General features: G+C 35.4%; 1 protein-coding gene across 2 annotated transcripts in view; it reads right to left on the bottom strand.

The window, feature by feature from the left end:
- Positions 1-574: 574 nt before the first annotated feature.
- Positions 575-27,847, bottom strand: part of NSL1 (NSL1 component of MIS12 kinetochore complex) — a 28,418-nt gene continuing 1,145 nt past the window's right edge. Inside the window, exons 2-6 of one of the 2 annotated variants that reach the window (XM_063114913.1) lie at positions 25,983-26,061; positions 21,541-21,671; positions 19,692-19,746; positions 3,448-3,515; positions 575-2,164 (exon numbers count right to left, since the gene is read on the bottom strand). In XM_063114913.1, the coding sequence (XP_062970983.1) occupies positions 1,886-2,164; positions 3,448-3,515; positions 19,692-19,746; positions 21,541-21,671; positions 25,983-26,061 (612 nt within the window). In that variant the 3' untranslated portion in view covers positions 575-1,885. The remainder of the gene's footprint in view (positions 2,165-3,447; positions 3,516-19,691; positions 19,747-21,540; positions 21,672-25,982; positions 26,062-27,847) is intronic. The other variant, XM_063114914.1, reaches the window with a different exon arrangement.

Below are 27,847 nucleotides of genomic sequence, written 5' to 3'. Positions count from 1 at the left end.
CAGCTATAACAAAATACCTGAGACTGGGTAATCAATAAAGAACAAAGAGTTATTTCTCAGTTTTGGAGACTGAGAAGTCCAAGGTTGAGGGGCCCACATCTGGTGAGGGTCTTACCACGTCACCCCATGGCAGAAGGGCAAGAGAGCATGTGTGAGTGTATGGAGGGGAGGCAGACGGAGGGAAAGACGGCTGAACTCATCCTTTTTATCAGGTACTCACTCCTGCAATAACTAATCCACTCCCAGAATAACACCAAACATGAGGACAGAGCCCTCACTATCTAATCATCTCTTAAAGGTCCCATCTCTCAACACTGTTGCACTGGGGATTAAGTTTCCCACACATGAATTTTGGGGAAACATTCAAATCATAGCAAAGAGCAACACCCCATAGCTTCAAAAATTTTAATGTGCAGTTTAGTATGTTCTGAAATACAGAGTGCTGACCTACCGTTCAACTAAAACTGAGCTCAAGAATGCCTAAGACAACACAATAAAACAAAAACAAAAAACACACACACACAAATATACACAGTATCAAGATTTCAGTTTTTGCATTGTTTTAATAAAGAACACATTGCCATACAAATATGCAGATCTCAAATTATAACATTCAAACAGAATGCAATAAAGTAGCCTTAGAAGTTTTCTTCACTGAGACAGGTCTTCTTCAGATCTAGACATTTATGATTATTAAGACATAATGAGCAAGAGAAGTACAGATTTTCCAATCTCATGATCAGTAAATTAGTAAATCCCTCTGAAAATGGATGAAGGTATTACAGTCATCAAAAGAAAACAGTTGGTAAGTCAGATAGCCCTGCCTACAGCATGTAATGTGGGTAAGAGACACAGTAAGAGCTGTAAGAAACTGTAGTTGAATGTTAGAAGTATAGGCAATATAGCTTTCTCAGACTTCTACCAGTGATTACATATTTGATATATAAACATCCTCAAATGTAAAACAGTTCAGTGTGATTGAATTTGTTCCACATAACAATTTGCCAATGTATTAATCTGATATATATTTTGAACTGGAATGATCTATAAAAATATATAAGTGAGAAATCCTAAAAAGAAAATATTAGTTCCAAGTCAAAGTATGTTAAAAGGTCTATAGAAAACAAAAGTGTGGACAGGAAACATTGGCTACAAGCCAATTTTTATTTCTAAGAGTAATTCCTACACAAATAATGTCATCGTCTTTATCTTACAAAACAAAACAGGGCTGGCGAGTTAGCTCAGTTAGTTAAGAGTGCAGCCTTGTAACACCAGGGTCAAGGGTTCAGACCCTCATACTGGCCAGCCACCAAAAAAAAAAAAGAAAAATCCTAAAATCAATCCCACAAATCCAAATTAGCTGAATTTAGAGTAAACTTAGCGTAACAAAGTCAAAGCCAGTAGTCTTGTCATCTGGACATTAATTTAAAAAATCAAACTGCACCTTAACAAAAACTGCATCTGCTGCAGTGCAGAACTAATGATTACTTTTCAGCACTTAAAGAACCATTAAACAGCTCTCCCTCCCCTGTTTTTTGTAGAAAGATGGGCATCATAAAAATCCAACAGAATATGTTACTCGAGAAATTCCATAAAAGCTGCAAAGCAGCCAAAAGTTGATGGCATTTCAGGACAGTAAAAGTCTGCACTCTTAAAGCTCATTGATGGGCTTTGTGCCAACACTCAAATATGCTTTTCATCTACAGTAAATGAAATGGTGAGGAAAGAAATACATTACATCACATCCCAACACATAGCTGCTATATTTGTATAAATAAATCACTAGTGAAAGAGTTATTTGTTGTTTTAAATGAAGTCCTGTCTAGGCATATCAACACTAAATGTTGATAGTGCCTATTTTCAACTCCCCAAATAAACAAAGAGTCTATGTATCAAGATTAATTCTCTTTGGCTGCAATGGATACCATTTTCTCTGGGGACAGTCTTTAGTTTGCTTTCTTTTCAGTACCACGTCAGAGGTTTTCCTGGAAGCAGTCTCTGTTGGTGTGGTTTCTATTTGTACCATAAAGCTCTCAGGTTTAGCATCTGTTTTCCTATGACAACTGGAAAAGACTTCCTGGTGGACCCTCTGGAGTTGGATAATAGGCTGCATCTTTAAAACTTGGGAAAATCCATTTCCTTGTTCAATTAATGCAGGTAAGGACTTAAAAAAACAACAGAAATACTCAACATTAATCTCAGGTTGAAACACACACACACAGAGATGGACACAGCACTCTAGATTGTAATTCTTTGGGTCAAGGCTTTTTCTAACACCTAATTTTTGGGGGTCATGAATATTTGACTTTATCTTCAAAATACCAATTTAAGCTGAGGAATTTTAAGTATAAGCTAAGACTAAAAAGATATGTTTTATTCCTACAATGCCTGGTAGTAAAATAAAACTTTGGCAGAACAGAGGGTAATAGAACTTTAGAGCTGAAATTCCGTATTTTAGGATAATGAATATTTTAGAAATCTCAATCATCAAGAACAGGGATCAGCACAATTTTCCTATAAAGGACCAGACAGTAAATATTTTAGGCTCTGAAGGTCTTATGTCTTTATCATAAGAACTTAACTCTGCTGTTGTAATGTGAAAGAAGCCATAGACATTAAGTAAATCAGTGGACACGGCTGTGTTCCAATAAGGCTTTATTTACATAAATAGCTGGTAGGCTGAACCCTAGCCTGACCCACCACAGTTTGCGAACTCCTGATCAAGAACATGCTTTAAGAGGGTGACCACCAGAAAATCATGGAATCAATCCAAACCACAGAAGACTATTACAAAAAATTAACATCAGAATAGGGGAGATTCTGAAAGAGTTTAAAAATGATTTTCATATACTAGAAATCCAAATGTGTTCCTGTTTGGGTAAAATAAATGCCAAGAATATAAAAATTTTATTATAGTAAATATTAAGACTCCCAAGTTGGAGATGTAATATAATATAGAGGCTAAGAGTACAGATTCTGGAGTCAGACGTCCAGGGTTTGAGTCCTGGCTCAGTTACTTATTTGGGCAACCTACTCAGCCTCTCTGTGCCTTAGTTTCCTCATCAATAAAATGGGGAAATAACAGTACCTATCTTACAGGCTTAGTGTAAGGATTATATGAGGTAACACATGTAAAGCAGTTAGATGGTGCCTGACCCATACCAAGTATTCAATAAATGTTAGCTAGTATGATTATCCGAAATTGTTTGATGGACTGTTAACACTCAGAATCCAAAAATACAACCAACCTTTAAAGAAGCCAGGTAGATGTCTGATAAATGGCAATTATTCTGAATGTTACTGTTGTTTAATAAGCTCATCAAAGATCTATTTGAAAGACTTCTGAGAATTCCTATTACAGTACACTGAAACATACATGAATGTTGAAAGCAAATATCTAGCCAGACATTTTGTTCATTTTATAATTTTTTAGCATGTAGCTTTTACCTTCATGGCTTCACTGATCTCCTCAGCTATTGTTTCCCCTCTGCATTTCAAATTTTTCAAGCGAGAGGCTGCAAAGAAACCACCAAACAGCATTTTAGGTTTTTTATCTAACAGCAAATCATAACAGGCACACAGATGCTATGTGGACAAGAATCTGTTAGGACTGTTCACCTTAGCTTAATCTTTCTTAGAATACTTTGCACTCTATTAAAACAAGTGTCCTATTAAATCTATTGAGATAAATAAAAAAGACCGTGACAACATCAAAACAGAGTAAAACTAAAAGTACTAAGCATAAGATGGTAGAAAAAATTCTATTATAAGTAGTCATAACACTGTGTCACTGTGTACCCCTAATAAAAAAGCCCAATGTCTGTTTTATATATTATCTACCACTATGTTTAACATCTTTGAGCACTATTATCACATTTTTAACTAACACCGGCTAATACTTAATTTTTATATTACTCTGAATTTTACAGAAGTAAAACATATTTGAACTTAGAATATATAATCACACTGCATTGAGGCCATACCTAGGTGGGATTTCTGGGGGAAAAAGTCAGTAATATTAATTTCTCTTCCCTTACTTCCTTGCTGCTTTTCTGATTCCTAATACATTTTATGTTCTAATCTTTGTTATGAATGTTCATGACTACTCTATAACAAAAATGCATATTCAATGATACAGAGAGATAAAACTCTTACTAAAACTCCAAATAAAACTGAAGATAAGAAAGATCATTCCACATGGAATTATCTACAAATTAGTTTTTAGTAAAGTTCTCATGAGAGATTTCCCAGAGTTGGAGCAAGCACACACCATGTTAGGAAGCAGCAGCTTCATCGGCTTCAAGAGACTGGCAAATAAGCCAGACACAGAATTTCTTTCATACATGCTATTTTGCTTATCTGACTTCGCTTAGATTCATCTCAAAACAGTGACAGCATGGTTAGAAAAAAGGAAATAAACAGCAAAAGTGACCGACTAGGAGGGAGAGAGGCGCTCACGGCAGGAGAGAGGTAACAGCAGTGTGGCAGCCTTGGTAAAAGGGTTCTCAGCATTTTTTTTTTTTGGTACCAGAGATTTTTTTTTGGCAATTTGGTGAAGCCTATGAACCCTTTCTCAGAATAGTTTTTAATATATTTGCTTTTAATTGAAGTATAATTTATATACATTGAAATGCATAGATCTTAAATTTAGCATTCGATCACTTTTGACGAATGTGTACCAACGCACAGGACATTTCCATCACCTCAGAAAGTTCTCTAGTGTCCTTACCCAGGAAATTTTCTCTATATGAAGCAATCATTCATCTTACTTCTATCACTATACATTAGCTTTGCTTATTCTAGAATTTCAGAATGATGTTTGAAAATAAAATTTTTAAATATGATTATTAGAAAATTGTAATAGGTAATAGTGCTTCTTTATTAATGGTTTAAATAACAAGATTTATGATATAATAATTATTGCCATAATATGAAAACAAGTAATATAAACAATAATGTGAAGTATCTGCAACAACTGAAACTGAAAATATCTGTAGCTTCCAGTAGCAAAAAAAAAATACAGGTAATGAAAATACTACCACCATTATCTACATTCAAAATTGAAGAAAATGCTAAACTTCAGTTTGAATTAGTAAAAAGAACAATGTAAGCTTTTCCTATCCAAGTTCATAGTTACCCTGTAATCAAAGGACCCTTAGAATAATATGCTAATTTAATTTCTATTCTTTTAACATTTGGGGAGATATTCATTCTCTCTCTCTCTCTCTCTCTCATCACTCACTCTGGGAGAAGCAAGTTGACATGTAACAAGAAATTGATGAAGACAGCCCATATTGTGAGGAACTAAAATCTCTGAATAACAGACAGCAAGGCCTGAACCAAAGCCTTCCAGCAACCATGGGAGTGAGCTTGGAAGTGGGTTTCCTGGTCTCAGTGTAGCCTTGAGAGAGAGCTGCAGCCCCAACTAACAGCTTGATTATAACCTTGTGAGAGCCCTAAGCCAGAACTACCCAGCTAAGCTGCTACCAAAATAACTACCCTTAGAAACAGTAAGACATAACAAAAATTTATTGTTTTAAGCTGTTAAACTTTGGGATAATTTGTTAGGCAGCAATAGATAACTAATGTAATATGAGAGCAATATGTTTTCAAATTAACATATCCTAAGTAGAAATTAGAATTAATATCCTAGGTTGAAATTGAAATTCTCAGTGAATTTTACTTTTAAATATTATATGATTATAAATAAATACTATAATTCCCTTTAATGTGATTTATATAATTTTCTTGCAGCTTATGAAAGACCTCATTTAAAATTTCAAACATATTGGGCCGACCCGTGGCGCACTCGGGAGAGTGCAGCGCTGGGAGTGCAGCAGTGCTCCCACCGCGGGTTCAGATCCTATATAAGGATGGCCGGTGCGCTCACTGGCTGAGTGCGGTACGGCCAGTCACAAAAAGACAAAAAAATGAAAAATAAAAAATAAAATAAAATTTCAAACATATTAAAGATATATCATGAAAAATTGTTAATTTTTCAATTATCATTGGCTGAATATTTATTATATAATATACCAGCAATATGGAAAGGATATGGAAAACTTTTTAGTAGTAGCTACACTTATGCTTACCATATGACCAAAAATTCCATTTCTAAATATGTATCCATGAGAAATGAGCGTACGAGCAGTATAAAAATGTTCATAATAGCCTTATTAATATAGCCAAAGTATGGAAACAATCCAAATAACAATCAACAAAAGAACAGAATATATAAATTGTCTACAGACACACAATGGAATACTACACAACAATAAAAAAGGACTTCCGCTACACTCAAAACATGGATGACTGTCACAGAAATAACACTGAGCTGAAGAAGTTAACACAAGAACACATACTCTATGATTCCATTTACATAAAATTCGAGAATAGACAAAACAAGTCCATGATGACGTAAGGCAGAATAGAAGTTACCTCTGGTGGAAGCAGAATATTGATCAGAAAGAGGTATAAAGAAACTTTCTGGGTATTGGAAATGTTATACAGGGTGTTCATAAAGTTGGGAAACAGGATAAATGTGTTAGTTACATTTTCAAATAATAGGTTCATTATCTTTTTCTTCAACTTCAATATACCTTTTCAGGCAAAATACTTCCAAATTTAAAGCAATGGGCCCAATCATTAAGCTGAAAATAATAAACAATAAATACACTATTTCTCTAATGCCTCTAGATTTTGCGGACACACTGGATTGTACTTATTGTATAGATAAAAACATAACGGGCACATTATTTAAAAATATAAGCAACATACTGTTTAAAAATAAGTTTATCCTACGTGTTCCAACTATGCAAATATGTTATATCTAGATTAAGGTTGCAGTTATGTGTATGTGTGTATAAATTCAAGTTGTGCACTGTATGTAATACCACAATACACACACAAAAATAAACAAAATCTTTTTTAACATTTACTATGGAAAAGTTATCTTACTTTTATGTATAGGGTAAGGCAATCATATTCTTCTTCATTGTTATTACATAATTTACAAAATAATCTGTCACTCAAGGGATTCTGCTTAATTTTTATATTAACAGCACTGATAACTGTATTCACTGATTTGTGAAATCTCTCACTAGGATTCTTAAAGATCAAGTGCTACCAATGACTAATATAAAAAATTCCCAACATGCCCATGCTACTTTTTAAAAACATTTGTCTATAAACTCACATTGCTGAAAAATAGCTGTTTTCCACCTGTTGCATTAGCAATGTAAAAAGTGCCAAGAGTAGTTTGGGTTTGTGTGTAAAATAGAGTCAGGTCCTAGGCTTGAACGGTTATAAACAGATTTTCATATATGAATATCTGGTAGGATATTCTGAAGTTATGCTGGACATAAAACATCTAGTAGCCCTGACCCTTGCCTACAAAATGCCAGCTACACTTTCCCATTACTGTGGTAAACCAAAAACTTCCTCTCTTTCTCAAAAGGGTCGCTAGGGGGCAGTACTGACTCCATTGAGAACCCTGGTGTTATCTATCTTCCACAACTTCCCTGGGAACAGGAACCTCATTCTCCGAATCCTAGAATTCCTAGGGTTGAACACAGTGCTTGGTACGTGGAGTAGGTGCTCAAGAGTTATGATGGACCAAGGCTACAGAAGAGGATGCTGGGAGGTACAAAAAGGGTGAGGTCAACCCAACAGGGGAACTGAAGGTAGAGGAAAAGCTTCACAGGCATGAGAGTTGTCTTAAAAGAAGATTTGGTGCTAGACAGGCTGGGGGTGAGTGAAGATGGGACATGGGTAATGGAGGATGTGCTGTATCAAAACAAGGGAATAAATCAAGAAAGAGGAGAAAACAGGAACCAGGAAACATGATCCAAAACAGGAGAGAAGTAAAGGAAATTCCTGGGATGATGATGAAAGGAACAGGATGAAAGCTTTGCAGCAGGCATAGGGAGCAGCCAGTCCAGATGAAAAGAGGAAGATGGAAGGCTCCCAGAGGAACATCTCCAAGAGAAACGGTTTAAAAATAGAATTGATGGATGACCTGAAGTGTTTACCATATTAAAAAGAATTTAACAGTTTTATTGAAGTGTTCTGAAAAGAATCAGTGATAGACACAACAGAAAACAAAGCAAACAGAAAAATAAAGCAATTGTCATTCCAAAAGGGGGGAGGAAAGCTGTTCAAGGGAGAAAATAAAGTAATAATTACCTGACTCAGAGAGAAGAGCATATACAGTCATAATAATATAAATACTAAACACTGATACTTTTTACAAGAATGACTGAGAGATTAAAAGTGGAGTTTGTGATTATAGATTTTTTTTTTTTTTTTTTTTTGAGGAATTTAGCTATGAAAGGAAAGAGAGTTCAGGGAAGAGAAATAACAATGGCATGAAAGCTTTCTGTACTTGGTCCACTGACATTGCACTCCTATAGTGGTATGGGCTGACATACATTCCCAATCAATCTTATGTAATTTTAGGAATCCTGTTAGGCTAGCAGTTTTCATCATAAAGAAATGTAAGCTGAGAAATGTATCTAGAATCAAACAGAACTCACATCTCTTAGAACCCAAAGCACTTATTTTTATATATTCTATATGTAACTTTACAAAATATCACTTTGCCAGGAATTATTCTATCCTCATAAGAAAATAAGTTAACAAATGGTCAAATATTATTAGCTCCAACATAACGAAAATCTCTTGAAATAAAAAAAATATGCCTGGTAAAGAATTAAAAATAGAACAATTTTAGAGTTAAATGTGTTTTTTTCTTTGGTGGCTAGCCATAAATGTTTTAACTATTAATTTTACTGTACCTTTTTTGTGTGGTTTTTTTAGTTAATTGAATTAAATCCTTTGCATTTAAAACTAAGTAGCATCAATAATTTTAGTAATAAAACTAAACAAAGATTTTTCTTAAAAAAAAAAAGGGAGAAAACACACACAATTAAAAATAATCGTTAAATATGTGAGTATGTTGTCAGTAAATACATCAACAAAGTTTTTTCCAACATTAATATCTGTTTAGGAAATTTTAAAATATAAAAGCTCTTCACTCCCTCACTCGAGTATTCTAAATAAATTTCTCACGCTTTGTAACTAGTATGCATCTAGGTACTCCTGATACATAAACATGACTTAACAATGTCCCGCATGCAGATGGCTGGTCCAAGCCACACAGGAGATGGGATGGGCTTCCTCCAGAAGTGTTCTTAATGCCTTCTCTCTGTAGCTTTGAAAGGAACATCTTCATGGCACTACTATTTACGCTTCTTATCACAAATGGTGTTTAGGGGATGGAGATTACTCCCATAAAAGCCTACTTAAATGTCATGTAGTGGAACTAATAAGGATCTGAAATGTGATTTTCCTAATATTTTTCATCATAAATGTATAATATTTCAACTACACTGTAGGTTAGATAAGCCTTCAAAGGACAGCTTAGAACTTATCATACCATTTATAAATGTTTTTCAGGGGAAAATGCATTTCAAATTCCAAAGTTCAGACTTAAATATGAATTTTTTGAAACATAAACATTTGTAAGTGGCTTCCTGTAGATGTTATGGCAGTGGCTTAAGCGAGTGAGCATTATTAGGAAAAAAGAGGAACTGCCTCTAAGTCCTCTGTTTGGAGGGTCAGCAAAAGAACTGGAAGTATCATTAAGTCACTGTACAGAAACTTAAAAATAGCTCCTTGCCACTGCTACATGTTTTACTGAAGGGCAGGAAAAAAGGGAATCTCTTAAATTAATTTCAAAGGACTTTTTTAAAAAGAAGCAATATGGAAGCAATTATTAGTTATACTAATAGGATTATAAGAAGTCATAACTGACAAATGAGAACCACATCTTACAGAGAGACAGTTAATCAGTATATTGATGCAAGGATATTAAAAAAAAAGTTTGCTCTTAAAAAATGTGGAAGTTAGGCACCCTTGAGAACACTGCCTTCCCTGTGCTTTCTAAAACACAGGGAAATGAAAAAGTGGAAATGAAAGATTGAGTAATCAACCTAGTTTTGCTTTCAGGTCAATAAGAAACATGAACTTCCAAAAGCCTGCACAAATTCAGAAATTCAGCAAATAAGCATTAACTGAGTGTTTCCTTTCTATTTCCAATATATTTTTTGAGTATGAAAAACAATGCTTGCACAGCCTACAATGCCTGGCTTGTACTGGTTTCCAAAGAGGTAACTAAAGCCATGAATTAGAACAATGAAGTAAAAAGCAGCATCCCTGGTGAAAATGAAACCAAACACTAAGCAGTGATTTATGATGTCCTGGAAGATAACTTTCTGCTACACTAGAGAGATCCGTTGAACGCACTTGCTCAGCAGACATAATCCTCTGTACCCACTCCCATCTGTTTCTCACCACCTCCTTCAGTACCTGCTATACGTGTATACCTCTTAAGGCATACTTTCAAACTCCTCCCCCAGCTGCACCATCTGGCCTCAGCCAAGTCTCTGATTTTATCTTGTAATGCTATTTCCCTCTTACTCACTAAAGCCTCAGTGGTCTTTTGTTCCATGAATACTCAAGTTCTTTCTTGGCTTAGGAACTTTGTTCTAGCTCTTTCCTCTCCTCAGAGAGCTCTTCCTCTTGATTGTCACAAGATAAATTCCTTCCCATTACTTCCTTAGAAAAGTGTTTCCTATCACCTACACACATTACCCCAGCACTAATGTCACTCATTTATTTTCATATTGATCACTTTTCTTCTCTCAGTAGAATGTAAGCTCCATACACAAGGTCCACCACTCATTGCTCACCATTATATATCCTCCACATAGAGAACAGTTCTGATTCAATGCATATGACTGAATGGGTAGATGAGCAATAGTCACTCACTAAGTATTTATTATGCACGATGCTATAGGCTGGCTACATATAATGCAAATATAATGTTAAAAAAAAACCTCAAGTAGCTTTCAGTTTTGTGAGAGAGAGACCATAAACAAGGCAATGAACACAAATATTTATTGTAACAAGTGCTATTAAGGAAATAATCAGATGTTATGATGATGAACTGGGGAGAGTCTATTAGGGTGGTTAGGAAGATCTCTCTGAGGTGATAGTATTTAAATGAAAAAGAAAAACAGAGATGTCAACTTTTGAAGTGGTAGGGGGTGGCAGGTGTTCAAGTAGGCACTTGCAAAGAACTGAAAGATGGGCAATGGGGAGGTGGGTAGGAGCCGGATCATGTAAGGGAATGCTAAAAAGTTTAAAGTTTGTTACATAATTTTTAAAGAAAACTGAAAGATTTTAGGATTTTAAGCAGAGGAGTGAAAACTGATTTGTGTTTTTAAAAGGATCCTAGACTTCTAGTGAAGCTGATCTTGGAATTTCATAAAACTCCCTAACTTTGTCCCAAAAATTCATCGGCTAAATACAGAAAATTAAAGACACATCCTAAAGTATATACAAAATAAACATTTCTATGGACCAGAAAAAAGTAGAAAAGAAAAAGCTGGACGTCAGGCTAAAGCTGCAGACCCAGGAATTTGCAGAAGCAGCCAGGAATTCGCCTCCTACAAGATAAAAGGGGCTCAAAGTGCTCCAGAGGAGCAGAAAATGGGAAGAGTCAGCTTCACTTTTTGAAACCAAGGGCTGGGATGGAGTTTTCCTACCTTAAACAGGAGCCTGACTTAGTGGCCATTAGCCACTCCAGGAGTCAAAGCTTTCCTAAATCTATACCAGAAATGATAGGAAATAGATAATGCCTCAAAGCCTAGGTCTGGACCAAGCTGCCTGCTGACTTAGTGGTTTCATCCACTATCTCCGATATTCTAGTGGGACGGGCCCTCCACTGCCAATTTAAGATATGGTTCTTGTCTGGGATTGTTCAGGTCCAGATGGAAGGCAACCGCGAACTACTAGACAGAGAGGGGTGAAAGCAGCAATAGGAAAATAAGCATATGAAAAATTCTAGTCAAGAAGTGCTTGCAAATCAAAATTCTAAAATACATGAAGGAATTAAAACCATGAAAGACAGCCAAGATAAGCAATGTCAGGGAAAGGAACTTACTGCAGATGAAAGTAAAATGGAGCAATCTAAAAATGACCTTAAAATATTTGGCATCCTCCAATAGCTAAATGAACTCATAACAGACACTGGAAAAGAAAGATAAATTATAAAATAAAAACAAGAATAATATAAAAATAGAAGAAATGGTAAAGATGCACAGTTGAAAAATTAGGTTAAATACTTTCTAGAAGATAGGAGTCCTCAGATTGAAAGTATACATGGAAGACAGGAAGAAAGAGAAAGCAAGCAAAACAAAACAAATGAAAAATCCCCCACAAAAACAGTATGTATATAATCCTATTTAAATAAAATTGCCTGTGTGTATAGATAAGCAAGAAGAAATTACCAGTAAAAACCATGGGGTTGAATTATGTGCATTATATAATATTTATATAAATAAACACTCAAAAACCCATGTGTCTGTCTGCCTGTGTAAAAATGCATGGATAAAGATCTAAAATTAGTCATACTCTCAAGGGTTCGGATCCCCGTACTGGCCAGCCACCAAAAAAAATAAAAATAAAAGTAAAATTAGACATACTAAACTGTTAACAGTAGTTGCCTATTTGAAAATGTGTGGAGTCAGGTAGGCTTGGGAGGAGAGGTTATGGTGTATTTTCATTTTCATATATATATGCATGTGTGTGTGTAAATAAAAAATATATATGATTATTTAAAATTTTACATTAAACTTGCATTTATGACATTTATTAAAAGCACAAAAATGAATTATTAAAATATAACAATTTAAAATATAACCACAATTTAAAATAATAAGATTAGATATATGGCAGTTGAATTGGAGGATTTCTATCATATACTAGTTAGAAGAGTAAATTGCAAATAATTTAAACACATGAATCAAAATAAATTATGCCCCCAAAATGTCTAGTGCAAACATTCCTATATGATTATCCAGGCAGAGAAAAATGGATAAACGGATTCACACTAGGTTAACGTTGGATAACTGAAGGGGTAGCAGATGGAAAGAGAGAGAGGAAACCAAAAACAAAAAGTAAAAAATAGAATGCTACCCTTGATTTGAAGGGGGAAAAAAAAAAGAATGTATAATATGCCCCATTTATATAAGATTGTGTACTTTTTGCATAAATATTTGTTGAGTGTGCTGTTGTCAGGTAATGATCTTAGAGTTAGGGGATACAGAAGTGGAAAACAAAATTCTTGCCCACAGGGAGCTTACAATATGGGGTTGAGGCGAGGAAAGGGGCAGAGATAATAAAATAAACAGAAATGATACAATATTAGTAAGTGGTAGAGAAAAATAAAGCAGGCTAAGGGAATAGAGTATGACCAAGAAGGCCATAAGGAAATTTAACACAGATTGTCAGGCAAGACCTCTCTGATGAGGTAACACTCTGAACAGAGAGTCAAATGAAGTGAGAGAGCCAGACAAGTAGTTTTAGGTAAGGACAGTGTTTCAGAGAGAAGGAGTAGTAAGTGTGAAAGCCACAGGGCCAGTGTGCACAAGGTACATCAATCAGATAGCAAGAATGTTAATGTGACTGGAGCACAGTAAGCAAGGGAGAGAGTGGTAAAAGACCAGGGTCACAGAGGAGACCAGATAAGCAGCCTGGGACCATATCACTGGGACCTCTTAGACCAAGAGAAGTATGATGTGGAGCCACTGGAGGCTTTTAAGCAGGGGGTGACATAATCTCATGCTTTAAAACAAATCCTCCAGATGCTGTATAAAAAATAGGACTGGAAGGATGGAGACCAGTGAGGAAGCTATTGCATAGTCCTGCTAGGAGAATATGGTGACATGGATAAGAGCAGTAGAGGTCGATTTGGTGAGAAGCAACTGTACTTGAAATATGTTTTCAAGGTAATGGCAGCAGGATCTGCTGGTGGATTGAGGGTGTAGGCATCAGGCAATATATCATAATACCGGTCACTGATCATAAACTTGTTAATAGTGGTTACCTCTGGGGTATGTAATTTCATGTAATTTAAACTTGTTTCTTATACTTTTAATGTTTTTAGAATGTGGATATATTATTTATATAATCAAGTAAAATCAATAAAGTGTGAAAAAAATCAGAAAAAAGTGTACACAAAACACCATACTAAATTAAAACAAACATCTAGACATACTGGGGTAAAACTGCAGAGCATTCAAAATACAAAAAAATCTGAAAATTCAGAAGAGAAGAAACAGAATATCTATAAAGGTGTGGCAACTAGATTCTCAGGAAACATTCATCAACAATGAATGTCGGGCATCTACATTGGGAAGGAAGAAGTAAAATATCTCTATTTGTAGATAACATGATTTTTTAATATAGAAAATCCTAAAAAATCCACTAAACAACTATTAGAACTAATAAGTTCAACAAAGTTGAAGGATACAAGGTCAATATACGAAAATCAGTTGTCCTATACAGCAGCAATAAACACATCAAAAATAAAATTATTTAAAAATTCCATTTACAACAGCATCAAAAGATTCAAATATTTAGGACTAAATTTAACAAAAGAAGTGCTAAAAACTAAAAAACATTGTTGAAAGAAATCAAAGACCTGAATACACAGAAAGATCTATTGTTCATGGATCAGAAAACTTAACATTAAGATAGCAATACTCCCCAAATGATCTGTAATTTCAACACAATTCCTACCAAAATCCCAGGTGACTTCTTCGCAGAAATTGACAAACTGATCCTAAAACTCTTATAAAAGTTCAAGGGACCCAGAAGAGCCAAAACAATCTTGAAAAAGAAAGATAAAGTCAGAGGACTCACACTTTCTGACTACAAAACTTATTACAAAACTATAATAATCAAGACAGTGTGGTACTGGCCTAAGGACAGACATACAGATCAATGAAATAGAATTGAAAGTCCAGAAATAAAGCTACACATTACAATCGATTTCTACACATTACACCATTTCACAAATGGTGTTTGACAAAGGTTCAAACACCATTCAAAGGGGGAAAAAATAACTTTCTCAGCAAATACTACTAAAACAACTGCACATACACATACAAAGAAATTAAGTTGGACTTAATTAAGTTGGACCTCATACCATGTACAAAAACTAACAAGATGGATGAAAGACCTAAATGTAAGAGCTAAATCTATAAAACTCTTAAGAGAAGTGTAAACATAAATCTTCATGACCTTATATCAGATGATAGTTTCTGAGATATAACACCAAAAGCACAAGCAACCAAAGAAAAAAAATAGATAAACTGGACTTTGTCAAAATTTTGAGCTTTTGTGCTTCAAAGAACATCAAGAAAGTGAGAATGAGAGAAAATATTTGTAAATCATATATCTAATAAGGGACTAGTATCCAGAATATATAAAGAACCATTACAACTTAATAATAAAAAGACAACTATCCCAAATAAAAAATGGTCAAAGGATTTAAACAGACATTTCTCCAATGAAGATCCACAAGTGGCAATAAGCACATGAAAAGATGCCACTAGTCATTAGAGAAATGCAATTCAAATTCACAATGAAATATCACTTTATACACACTAGGATGGCTATAAAAAGAAAAAGATAATAACAAGAGCTGGTGAGGATGTGGACAACTGGAACCCTTATACATCGCTGATGGGAATGTAGTACAGCTACTTTGCAAAACAGTTTGGCAGTTCCTCAAAAAGCTAAGCATATGACTCAGCAATTCCTTTCATAGGTATATATTATTCAAGAGAATTGAAAACATGTCCACACAATAACTTACACATGAATGTCCATAGCAGCATCATTCATAATAGCCAAAAAGTGTAAACTAAAAAATATCTGTATACTGATGGATGGATACATAAAATATGGCATATCCACACAATGGAATGTCATCTAGCAATAAAAAGAAATGAAGTACTGATACATGCTACAACATGAATGAATCTTGAAAACATCATGCTAATTGACAGAAGCCAGTCACAAAAGACCACATGATGCATGATTCCATTTATATGAAATGTCTATAATAGTCAAGCCTATGGAGACAGAAAGTAGATCAGTGGTTGCCTAGAGCCAGGGGAGAGTGATGGGAGATAGGGGGATAATGGCTAAGAGGTGTGGGGTTTCTTTTTAGGATGATGAAAATGTTTTAAAACTGATCAGAAAGGATTCACACAGCTAGAGGATCTGGGTTATACTTTGGCCAAAACAATATGTAGGTGAAGGTGCTACTTACTCAGATGGGGAAAACTGGGAAAGGAACCAGTTAGGGGCATGCAAGAATCCTGTTTTATGTTCATCTCTTATTTACCTACTCAGACATGAGCTCTTTATGGGGAGAACCTGTTTGCTTTATCTCTGTATCCTCCAAGTTCCTAACATAACTACCCTGAATCAATGTTATACACATTGCCTAAGCAGTGCGTTTTGAAAACCAGACAACGCTCTTTAAAAGTGCCAGCTTTCAAAGAAATTTGACATCATTTAATATTCCAGTAACAAGAAGAAAAACTTTAAAGAAGTTCCCACAAAAGTTTTCCCATGCAACCTATTCAGATTTCTAGGTGGTATAGAAATTTATGCTTTCCACCTTCCACCTAAGTCATTCTAAACAGCTTCACATGATTTTGCCAGTTAGGTATAAGGTATGCAATATTACAAGGTATATTATTACGAATGTAAATTTATAATAAGGTTATTGTATCTCCTTATAAACTACTAGATATGTATTGTTTTAGTTATAGTTTATAGAGCCTCTTATCTCATTTGATTTATACCACAACCTAGATAAGTAGGCAGGACATTCTGTAGTGACAGAGCTGGAATTCACACCTAAAACATCAGGCTCCAAATCTAGAATTCACCATTTTATTAATAAAGAAACTGAGGCTTAAAGAAGTCAAGTGACTTGGCCAAGGATAGAGTTAACTGTAAATTAAATTTGCTGGCCTTAAGGAATTGATACTATTCCAAGCTTGTAAACATTATGAAAATATATAATGACGAAATCTCAAAAGTTATCTAAAAGATAGATTCTAATTATTCTTTATTTTTTCTTTTGAAGTCAGAATCATATGATACAGAAGATTTTCCCACTGATACTAACATAACCAGAATGGTGGGCATAAAATTGTGTATACCGTCAAAGTATCATTTAAGTAAGTTTGTTTTCCCTCCTAAGATAAAAAGGTTACCTAGTTTCTCTAGAGAAAAATTGACTGTATCTAAAAAGTAGTACTTAAGTATATTATGATACTGCATATTTCACCTACAGTACTATTTATATGTTGCTCAAAACCAAAAGCAATTATATGTCAACCACTGCATTTTGGCAACCACCCCTTCTTAGTGAACCATGACAACTGATTAAGCATTAGGTCTTAGGTCAGTTTTTAATGTCAAACACACGTGAGTGCTGTGATTTTAACCAACTTCCGAGTAGCCTTATGCTTGTACTTCCCCCTCAGTTTATTACACTGACTTAGAAGATGTGGGAAGGTGGGGGGACATGTTAAAAAATAGCTCAGAATTCAACAAAGGTAAGGTTCGCAAAGCCGTAAAAATAAATATCTCATATAAATAGAGAATTGAACTGTTCTTTAAAATAGTCCACAAATGGCACTTTTGAGTGCCACAAGCAAATCCCAAAAGTTCTCTTAGGAAAATTGTTATAAATTTTTAAATATGAGAATAGAACCATTTAAAAATATATGAAAGGTCTCCAAAAAGTTCATGGAAAGATTCGTATTATCTTTTAACTTCATTTTTTCACAAACATTTTGAAGTACTCTCATACATGATCCACATTTTCAGCAATGCCAGTTCTGTTGCTGGATTTACTTAAATTTGTATCCATTTTATTTCTCTATGTTTTAGGGGATGCATCTAAATTGAAACAGAATTGAGATCAAAGGCATAATGCATGGACTTATCTCTTCTTAAGTTCAACATTATATTTTTAATTTTTATTCTTTTAAGTTTATTTTTTTTTACATTCTATGATGTTGTTCCAGAGCAGTTGGGGGGGGAAGGAAAGGGGGATAAAAATAGGGTGGGAGAAGGAGGAAGGAGGAGGGGTGGGGTTGAGAACTCATTCATGCATGGTAGACCAGAGGGCTTCTAGCAGTGGATTGGTCATTGCTGGGCAGCGTGCTGAAGTCAGGGGTGTGTGGCTGAATATCTTGCCCCACACTGCCCCAGCTCGGGAACCTGGGGCACTTCCTGTGGTGGCTCGGTGGTTGTCACTGGGCTGGTTGTGGGGGTCAGGGGGCGTGACTGAGGCCCCCAGCCCTCCCCCATCCTTGGCTTAGTAGTCCAGGGGACTTCCAGTCCTTCTAGGTTTTATACGTGTTCTTTGGTGATGTGAGACGTTTACTAGTTAATATCAAACTTTGTGGTCTGTGGGTATTTCATTTTTTCTTTCAGTTCTGCGTTGGATTATTCGCTGGTCCTACCACTTAAACTCTGCACTGGAACTAATTTGTTGTCTTTTGCTTACTTAAAATGGGGAAACTTCCTATGGGGACCAGTACTTGAGCCCTGTAGTTGAGCTAAATTGCTGCTTTGCTGCTGATTCCCTGGGGAAGGCTTTTTGTGCAGCTCAGGTTTTAATAGTTGACTTTATAGGTACTTCCAGCTCTCGAGAGATCCAGTACACCTGGGTTGTGTAGAAACTCTGGTCTGGGCCTGAGTACTTTCAGCAAACCACACCTCCTGAAGTTCTGTATTCCAGACCAGTCCCCTCTGAGTGGTCCTGCACTGACTGGGGGGAAGATGAGCTGTCCTTGCTGTACCCCAGTGTTCTCTGGTGGGCCCGTAATCCCTACTGCCTGCACTCCAAACACTTCCTATGGGATAGACCATGCGCAGGACCCTTGCAATGACTCGTTGGCCTCTGAGTGGCTCCTTTTTTTAGGTGTTGGGGCTCTTCACTCCTATGTGGGTTCACAAGAACCCTGTTAGTAGTCTTTCTGACCACCAAGGCCCTCTTGTCCCCTGTCGCCTCCAAGCAACTTCATCTGAAGGGCACAGCTGTGGCTTTTGCCAGCTCCTGCTCCATGCACTCAGCAGCTCCAGTCTTGAAGCAGCTGGGGCTTGAAACAGAGTGGTTCTTTCTTCCTCTCATTGTGGTTTCTCCCACCTTCATGCACTCCGTAGGTCTCTCCTCCTCTTCCCCTGATCTCTAGTGGCCCCAGCTTGGCTGTCGTTGCTTTTTAATAGTTGTAAATTGGCTGATTTGTGGGAGAGAGTGACGCTGGGGACCATCTGTTCTGCCATCTTGACTGAAAGCCTCCTCAACATTATATTTTTAATTGGATTTTATTTTGTAAACAATGAGATACCAATGAATGCTACTGCAGTGGGGAGTAACACTATAAGAAAATGCTTCAGTACCATAACTTTGGCTTTAATGCAAAGAATGGACAGTACAATAGCAGTTAGAGATGGGAGGGTATTTTAATAGAAGTTAGAGATGTGTAGCTGTTATAATAGTCTATGTCAGGAGAGAGCATTATAAAAGTTTACATTTCTGGATCCCCACCCTTGGAGATTTTGAATCAGTAGGTTTAGAGAAAGTTCTCATAATTCTAAGTGAAGAGCTAAACATGGATTACTAGTAGTGACTTAAAGCATCAAAGGGAAGATACCTTCGATGCTAACCCCTTTAGATGAAGATCAGAAACTTATATAAATTACAAAATGCTGCTTTATTTTTTTACCATAAATAAACATTTACTCACCTGAATCTGGGTCATGTTTTAGGTCCATCGGATGTACAACAGGGTGGTACTGCTTCTAAACATAAAACAGACTTAATCACTTAATGCCTCATACAAACATTTCCTTCAGCTATTGTAAGCAAATATACTATATAGTCAGTAGTACCATTCTTTTGGAAAAAGAAAAAATTTAGATACTAAAATCTGTAGGGAAAGGAGGGGAAAAGAAAAGACCAGTCAAACTAAGTCTGAATTATATGCACCTTTTATCGTACTGCTGCATACTGCATACACTAAGAAAGAGCACCATAAGAAAGTATAATCAATCAAGCAAATTAAAGGCACAGGGTAGTTTCCAAATTATGAATGGACTGTTTCAAAAGTTCATTTAAGAAGTGTTTCAAACTCAAAATTCGCCCCGTACCAGCCAGCCATCAAAAAAAAAAAAAAAGAAACTCAAAATTCATATTTCCACAGAAACTGTGTTCTAAAAAGTGTCTAGGCTACCCCATCAGCACACTAAAGTCTATATATCCTGTGACACACTAGAACCATAGCAGCAGAACTACTACCATAGAATCCACAATTCAGACAAAAACAAAGAGGCAAAAAAAAAAAAAAAAAAAAAGCTAAAACGTTCCTCCTTATTCTTGTCCAAAACCAGCAGAAGCCAAAGGGTTAAAAAGAGGGTAAAAAGGAGGGGGGAAAGAAGGGGAAAAAAGCTCTTTAATATCCTCACCCCATCCATTTTACATTACTTTTTAAACTACCACAGCAGTACCGCACCTAACCTACCAAGTTTCTTTCTTTTATGCAATACTGATTACTCGTTTGGGAGGTTGTAGTGCGGGGGTAGGAGGGAGACACTGGAAAATAAAGACACTTTGAATGTTCTTCCTGAAGAAACTTTAGAGTGGGGGATGGGGGTGAGGTCGAGTATTTCCTTGAGGACTACCTACTATGGAAACGAAAATAAAAAATTCTGCTTATGAATTTATTTTAATAGAATGATGACTAAAATGTTTTAGACAAAGTATTAAGCCTTGCCTTTAGTGCCCTAAAACAATGCCCAAAGGGAGGCAACTGAAAGATTTGTATATAAAAGTCTGCTCATTTTAAAAACTAAAGGCAAACAGTATAGCATATAAAAAAAAAGCATCACGTATTTTTCACTCTAGGGGCAATGCAATTCCCAGCAAACCTCCTTCCCCTCCCTGCACGCAGGGAGGATTTAGGTCTAATTTGCTTGTGGACTTGTGTATTTTTTAATTATTCCAGTCCAGTAAATCTGAAAAGATGGGGCTGTGATATGGTTGGTCACTGATATCTACGGTAACCATAAGAAAGAAGCAAGCCTATGGTTCTGCTTGTCTAAAAAGCTCGGGCTGAAGGAGCTGATTTCATAACCCAAACGGTCATGATTTTTGGAGCAAAACAAATTATACGCAATTCATAAAGCAAATTTCAATGCAATACACAGGTTCTCAAACAGTCTTCACCATCACTTTAACTAAAGGGTCTTCCAGAATAAACAAACATACATAAATAATGTGACAAACATACACAAGCAATGTACCAAACACAAATGACAAACAGAAAAGGGTTAAAAGATGAATTTCCTTTCTCTTCCTGGTATCGGAATCATAAACTCATTGTCAGTCTTCCATCTCCAATTTCAATTTTAATATCATCTGTGTTCAAAATCTACTATGACTTAGAACAGGAAAAAATCTTAACAAGGAACAAATAGTACTACTTGAAGCAGAAAGACAAAGGTAACAAAATGTCATCTGTCTCCATGGAGATCTTATACTTTACTTTTTTTATTGTCATAAAATATACATAATATTTTAAAGGTAAATCATCTTACCAGAATTTCTTGTTTTGCTTTTATAGTTTTGATGACACATTCAAGGATCTTTCTGGGATACTGCTTACGTTTTGTGGCTATATCTACTATAATTTCATCAAACTGATCTTCAAGTACTTTGATGTCAGAATCTATTTCAGGAAAAAAAAAAGGAATATCCAAAAAAATTCCTTAAAACTCATTGTTTATGTACTATATGGAAATGTGATATAAATAAACTAAATTTAGAAAATACAAAATAATTAAGGAAAACAAATATGGCAACTTAATGGATGGCCCCACTTTGGTGACTAATTCATTTACTTATGGAACAATCAATTACTGAGCACCTATGGAAAGCCAAGCCTAAACCAGAGAAATACAAAGATGAATACACCATGATCAGTATTCTCGAAGAGTTTACAATTCACTGGAAGAAATAGATAACTGCAAAGGAACTTGATAAATGCAGCAGAGGTATGAAAAAAATGCTATCAGGACACACAACAACAGAACACTAACTCTGCCTGGGGGATTTCACACCTTAAAGAAGTAACACTTGAGCTTGAAATATAAGTGTAAATTCACTAGATAAAAAAATGGTTTAAAAAATGATTTTTTACCATTCTAGGTAGAAGAAACAGTATTTGTAAGATCATAGAGTCTTTGGGAAACAAAAGTTCTAAAAGGCTGCAGGATAAAGTAAAGGAAAAAAGGGTGACAAAATATATATGAACTAAACTATAAAGAGTATTTAATATCAGGGATGCTAACAAGCTTTTGGGGGGAGTAGAGGGGCAGCTGGCTGGTATGGGGATTTGAACCCTTGGAGTTAAGGCTGTGTCTAACCAACTAAGCTAACCAGCCAGCTGCTAGCAAGTTTTTACTTTATTATGTGCTGAACCAAAGCTGAGACAGTACAGTGAGTGGAGTAGCTAGATCTGAAATAGGACTTAACTGGATAGAAAGCAGAAAAAAATGAAAGATACAGTGATTTTATAGTTTCTTTCATTTAGCTGAAACTATTTTACTGGGGGCTGGCTGGTTAGCTCAGTTGGTTGGAGCATGGTGCTGATAACACCAAGGTCCAGAGTTTAATCCCTATACGGCCAGCTGCCAAAAAATAAATAAATGAAATTATTTTATCCCATGCTTTCCTATGTTTTAAAATAGTAATTATCAAATGAGTAATTACCTAGGGAGCATACAAAGAGTGCATAAATTTTGATTCAGTGGGTCTGGGATAGGACCCAGAAATGAAGCATCCCAAATGAAATGAATGCAGTGATCCATCCAACCTTATTTTGAAAATCATTTTAATGAATAAAAATATTTAGCAGTTAGAAATACTAAAGAGCTACATTATTGGCTTAACTGGTCTATATTATACATGTTCTGCTATGTCAAAGTCTATGCTAGAAATGAATCTATTTATTTTACTGAGCAGAAGATTTATTAACAAAAAGTCTAAAGTCTGAAACATTACATATATTTTTTGAAACATATTGAGAAATTGCAGATATATATCAGCATATACATACATATCAGGTAAAGATTAATGAAGTACATCAGGTAAGGTTTTTCATTCATGTAACAAATGTTTATTGAAGCCAATTAAATTACTTCTTTTGACGGTATTATAAGAGAGTCATTTCTTAGTTTGAATATGCATTTAAATAAAAAGCCCTCCCTAAATTTTAATTTATCCGTTAAAAAAGTTAAACCACTAGACTATAAAGTACTATTTCACAATCAGTTAAAAAAAAAGTTTCCCAGCTAAATCTTCTGCAAGGGTACTTCAAAAAGTTCATGGAAAGGGCCTGCCTGTGGCTCACTCGGGAGAGTGCGGTGCTGATAACACCAAGGCCCCGGGTTCGGATCCCATATACGGATGGCTGGTTCGCTCACTGGCTGAGTGTGGTGCTGACAACACCAAGTCAAGGGTTAAGATCCCCTTACCGGTCATCTTTAAAAAAAAAAAAAAAAAAGTTCATGGAAAGATTCATATTATCTTTTAATTCTATTTTTCCACAAATTTTTTTGAAGTACCCTCCTATGTAGAGAGGAAAATGGTTTCTTAGCGCCACCTAATGATGAAGCTGCAAAACTGAAATATATAAACAAATTTGAACAGGGAAGAATTGTTTTTTTTTTTTTTTAAAGATGACCGGTAAGGGGATCTTAACCCGTGACTTGGTGTTGTCAGCACCACACTCAGCCAGTGAGCGAACCAGCCATCCGTATGTGGGATCCGAACCCGGGGCCTTGGTGTTATCAGCACCGCACTCTCCCGAGTGAGCCACGGGCCGGCCCCAAGAATTGTTTATAATTAATAAATATTTAAGGGGTCCTACTATGTGCCAAGCTAAGAATTGAGAGCACAGTGATGAGAAAAACATATGTAGTCCCTGCTCTCAAGTAACTTAGATTTTAAATGTTAAAGTTGCCTGGTCAAGCCTCCTGGGATCAAGTACTTTCAGAGTAGTTATAGGGACAGCAAGGAAGAGGTTGGTTTCACTTGAATATATGTCACTCATTTACACAATGATCTCATGTGCGAGACACTTGGAAATCTCAGTGAATAAAACATACAAAAACCTCCGCTCTTGTGAAGCTTATTGCTTTTATGTATTAGATCAGAAACAAATTCTGTTAACTCTATCTTCTAAATATCTCTTGAACCTCACTTTTTCTCTCCTTTCCTACTATCTTAGTGCAGGTTTCATCATCTTTTGCTGCACTACTGCAATAACCTCCCTATGTTCTGATTGCCTTGAATTTCTCCCATCTCCAAACCGTCCCTCACAGAGCCAGCAGTTAACTTTCTAAAACACAAACCTATTCATAGAATTCTACTTTAAAAACCTTCATTGGTTCCCCATTGCCTACAGGATAAAGTGCAAATTCCTTAGCATATCCTTCAAGGCTCTTTGATCTGTCCTCAACTTATTTTTCTTCCCATATCTGACATTAGTTTTCCCAATTCATGCTGACACTTCCAAACATATCACTCTTTTGTGTCTTTGTGCATGCTGTTTTCTTTGTTTCAAATGTCCTTCCTACAGCCTTTCTGTTTGGCAACATTCTCATTTACTAAATGCATTTAACAAAAACCTAATCTGTTAGGTCTTCTCCCACTTTCCAAAGAGCATAGTGGTTCCTTGTCTTTCCTTCCGTTAACAATGAGTTCCTAAATGGTAAGGACTATGTCTTTTCATCTATTTCCCAGCATTTGGCATAAGGCCTGGCATTTAACAGGTACTTATGGAAGAAGGTAAAAGTGTAGTATTCTCAATTAGCTCCCCTCCCAGTCACAAGGGGGAAAAGGGACAAAGGACAGCCACGCTTCCCAATAAGGTAAGTCCAAAATGTCTTTATAGAACAAGAGTCAGATAAAGGCACAGTGAAGAGCTGTGCAGTTTGAAAGCACTCCCAGGTGATTCTGATACATTCCCTCTCTCCTATTAATTAGCAATTACTCTGATAATATTTGGCAAATCTGATGTTATTGTTTTTACTGTTTTAATATGTAAACCTAAAAGTGAATTTTGGTGACTCTGAAGAGACAAATATAATAATCCCAAGGACTGGATAGTGAAGTCTTCTGGGTAAAGTATTATCTTAATGTTGAGAAGAAAAATTACAACCACAGAGGATTGCTTGGTGGGCTTGGAATCAGCTCAAAGGTATAACTGGATAATGTGAACATCAAGCAGTGACATTAAACTATGCTGGTCAGATCTGCATAATATCACCATGGGGAAGGACAAGACACTCTGGCCCTCTTGTCAGGATAGCCCTTCTATGGACATTGCTGCATGGACACTAGGGAATTCTGCCTCTCTTCCCACACAGACCATTCCCATTCTACTAAATATTTTCCCACCTACACTGACCATTCTTTCTATTAAAACTTTTACTTTTTTATATGTCAATACCATTAGGTAGGTATTAGACAATCAAGTCTGCTTTGGACCAAGAAAATATTGTCTTTTAAAAGCCCTCTACAAATACATGACCTCATCCTTTACATGGTACTTGTATAGTTTAACTTCACACTTCTAAGGGTTCTTCACTATCTACTCCAAGGATCACCTGCAAAAATACAACTTGCTTTATAAGAAATTACAGGAATTCTCTGGGCCTGTTTCTTCACCTGGGGACAGTTCTACAATATTTTTCAATAAACTATTGACAAAGCTACTTTTGAAGATTAAGCAGATGAAAGTCCTGTTTGAAATGCCAGATAGCATATATGAAGTATCAAGGTACCTACTATGTTTGCCTTGAATTATACTTCAACTATCTTCTACATTAGTTCTTTCTTCTTATTCCCCTAGTAAAAAATTTTCTTAAAAGGAAGTGACACTGAAAATGATGATTAAAAAACACCATTCAAAATAAAACTGGCTGCAAAAACAGCTCAAAAATTAATGATAGATGGAAAAAGTTAAGTCACATACCCATAAAACAATTATCTGAAGCTTCTTGCCATGCTTGCCCATTAATGCTGACATTCTCTTGCACAGCTGATTCAAAAATCTGCAATAAAGTCACAGTAGTCAAGTCACTAAAGATGAATTTTAAATACTGAATCAAACATTTTGGCAAAATAATTTCAGATTTGTGACAGAGGGTATAAAAAAAAGTAGCAGACTAGCCTATTAGTGTATTTATTCTTTTCAACTAAGTAAAATTCCATTTCAATAATTGATTCTTATCTACATTTTAGCTCTCATAGCCCTTGTGCTACCCAAGAGAAAATTAGATGCAAAATTTTAGAACATTCTTGTAAACATGAAATAAATATACTTCTTAATTTAAAAAAATTAAAAGCTAACAAATTTGGGCTCAGTTGAATCTCAGGGATACAAGTAGTATGTATGCTGCTGAATGAGTATCATTGTCAACAAGAGTGAAAATGCACCCGCTTAAAAGAAGGTAAAATTAATTTCTACCTTATAAAGGTAGATGTACACTGAAATATGTAGGGATGAAATGACATGACTTCTAAGATTTGCTTTAAAATAGCAAGTTTAACAAAATTTTGATAATTGTTGAATTTGGTAATAGAAAATTTAGTACAGGTGTCCACTATACTAATCTATTTTTTTATAGGGTTGAAATGTTCATAATACATCAAAAATAAAGGAATTTGGCAGTACCACTAAATTTTTAAATGTAAATTCCCTATTACCCAACAATTTCACTTTTAGCAATGTATCCTAAAGGACTATTCTCATAAAAACATAAAGAGGATATACTAAGAGTGTTCATTTCAGCACTGTTTGAACTAATGAAAAATTGAGGAAAAAAATAAAATCTCAATTCAAAATCAGGAAAACAGTTAAATAAACAATATATCCATACCATGCAGCACTTAAAAAGAAAGAAGAATATCTCTACATAACACTGACAAGTAATGGTCTCAGATATATTTGGTTAAAAAAAAGTAGCAGGTCAATAACAATTCATCACCATGACACTATCAATGTAAAAAAAAACAACACAGACAGAGAGGTAAAGTCATTAAAAGGGATGTAGGTTTACTGCCCCCACCAAGTACTCTCCAAAATAGTAAGTTATCTCCAGTAAGGAAGAGGAATAGAAAAGGTAATTCAAAAACTTTTGCTTTATGCTATAGTTTGAACTTTTTACAATGAGCATGTATTTTGTATCATTTGTATCATTAAAAATAAGCATAACACCAAGGTCAAGCGTTCATATGCCCCTACTGGCCAGCGACAAAAAAAAAAAAAAAAAAAGCATAAATCAAATCACTGACAATTATGAGTTAAAGTACATATCCTACACTTTATAAAGATTTTACAAAGTAAAATCCTTACTTTATGTACAGACTTCCAAGGATTATAGGATTATCTGAGAATACAAATTGTCTTTGTAATATTCATCACACAGTCCTACCAATACTATTTTTCTTATAATATATGCTACTATACAAGTATTATGCAGTTTTAGATAAAAACATATATCAAAATAATTAAAGCTTCTGCCTTTTACCTGGTCTCTCATTTAAAATAAAACACAAGTGAATTCCCTTGGTAGCCTAAGTCTTCAAGCTTCTGTCTTCTAATTTACTTTTATCATCCCATTAAATAGGATATAATAGATTAAGCCAAGTTCCTCTTTTTCTGTAAGGTAGTTAAATGTTTTAAATACCTTAGCGCTTCCCAGAATCAGACAAATTCTAAGATCATCATACAAGAACAGTCCTCTAGCAAAAAACTACTGAAAATGCCCTGAGGTATGTCTTTATTCTTGCCTCGCAAGGAGGGAACGACATAAGAGCCACCATATCAAAACTGGA

The sequence above is a fragment of the Cynocephalus volans genome, chromosome 11 (genome assembly GCF_027409185.1).
Source record: "Cynocephalus volans isolate mCynVol1 chromosome 11, mCynVol1.pri, whole genome shotgun sequence".
In the NCBI taxonomy this organism is placed as follows: Eukaryota; Metazoa; Chordata; class Mammalia; order Dermoptera; family Cynocephalidae; genus Cynocephalus; species Cynocephalus volans.
This window is presented reverse-complemented; position numbering and strand designations above follow the sequence as displayed.